This window comes from Apium graveolens, chromosome 7, assembly GCF_009905375.1.
Source record: "Apium graveolens cultivar Ventura chromosome 7, ASM990537v1, whole genome shotgun sequence".
In the NCBI taxonomy this organism is placed as follows: domain Eukaryota; kingdom Viridiplantae; phylum Streptophyta; class Magnoliopsida; order Apiales; family Apiaceae; genus Apium; species Apium graveolens.
In genome coordinates, this window is record NC_133653.1 from 84,222,774 (window position 1) to 84,224,193 (window position 1,420).

Below are 1,420 nucleotides of genomic sequence, written 5' to 3' on the forward strand. Positions count from 1 at the left end.
TATTTTATATTTTTAAATCGTAGGAGTCAGAAATATTCATCATAGTCCACCGTCGGCTCGCCGAAGCTCATCGCTGACGGCGATAAAATTTACGGGTTCCCGATATTTACCGGGCATCCTACGTAAATTCCATCGATTAATTATTATAATTCTCATACCAAAAATATTTTATTTCATGAATCAATCAAATAATTTTTCCTGTAAAGAAAATTAAAACAATAAATTTTAATTAGCACTGTTCGAACCAATGCAACACAGGGCAACAGCAAATAAGCCGCATGAAGTACACGCGCCCCGTCACTTAGCCGGAAAATAACCCGGCAGTGACTGGAGCGAAACCAGAATCAGAGAACACAACACCCACAATACAAACACACACGCGCAGATTAATACCTCGCACAAGCAAAACAAGGAAAAAATTGGGGTTAAAGAAGGAGAAATAAGGCGGTGATACCGGAGATGGCGGCTGCGGTAACAACAGCCGGAGAGAAGAACGGAGAATGGACGTGGGAGGTGATACCGGAGAAATAAGGCGGTGATACCGGAGATGGCACCCACCCGTCTCTTCTTCAAAATGGTATTCGTTTATACCGGCGGGTCCGCCTAGATGTCTAGTAAATAACGAGCTGGTGGGAAAGAGCCGAAGATCATGAAAAGCATTTCCACAGTCTGAGACGAGGGTTGAAAAGTAGGACTTGCTGACCATGCACAAATAACTTGTGCATTAACCTCCTATCATGCCATCTCTTGACCTTCTCCTTGTATAACTTATTGTCCTCATAAGACTGAAGACGAAACTCATCGAGTTCATTAATTGGAAGCATTCTTTTTCTCCAGTAGCCGACATGTCGAGATTTAGTTTCTTCAAAGCCCAATATGCTTTATCTTCTAACTCAACAGACAGATAACACGCCTTACCATACACCAACTGGAAAGGTGACATTCCTAGAGGAGTGTTGAATGCTGTTCTGTAGGCCCATACAATTTCATCTAGCTTCAATGACCAATCCTTCCTTGACGGACTCACAACCTTCTCCAAGATTCGCTTGATCTCTCGATTAGAGACTTCAGCCTGCCCATTAGTGTGAGGATGATAAGCTGTGGTAACACGATGATTCACACGATACCTTTCCATTAATGCAGTAAATTTGCGATTGTAGAAATGCGATCCCTCGTCACTGATTATTACTCTTGGAGTACCAAAATGTTTGAATATGTGCTTATGAAGAAAATTTATCACCACCTTAGCATCGTTGGTTGGAAAAGCTTTAACCTCAACCCATTTAGACACATTATCTACCGCCAAAAGAATTTATTGATTAATATGATGAGATAAATGGTCCCATGAAGTCTATTCCCCACACATCAAAAATCTCAACTTCCAGAAGCACATTAAGAGGCATATCTTCTCTCTTGGACA

General features: G+C 41.5%; 1 protein-coding gene across 1 annotated transcript; it reads right to left on the bottom strand.

Moving 5' to 3' along the window:
* Nucleotides 1-724: 724 nt before the first annotated feature.
* On the bottom strand, nucleotides 725-1,135 carry LOC141673819 (uncharacterized). The gene has a single exon (XM_074480555.1). It carries the CDS (start codon nucleotides 1,133-1,135, stop codon nucleotides 725-727), a length of 411 nt encoding a protein of 136 aa, XP_074336656.1.
* Between the last annotated feature and the right edge of the window lie 285 nt (nucleotides 1,136-1,420).

Bases quoted from the DNA above. Each gene is read 5' to 3' on its own strand.
- LOC141673819 (XM_074480555.1), bottom strand. From the start codon at position 1,135: ATGGAAAGGTATCGTGTGAATCATCGTGTTACCACAGCTTATCATCCT.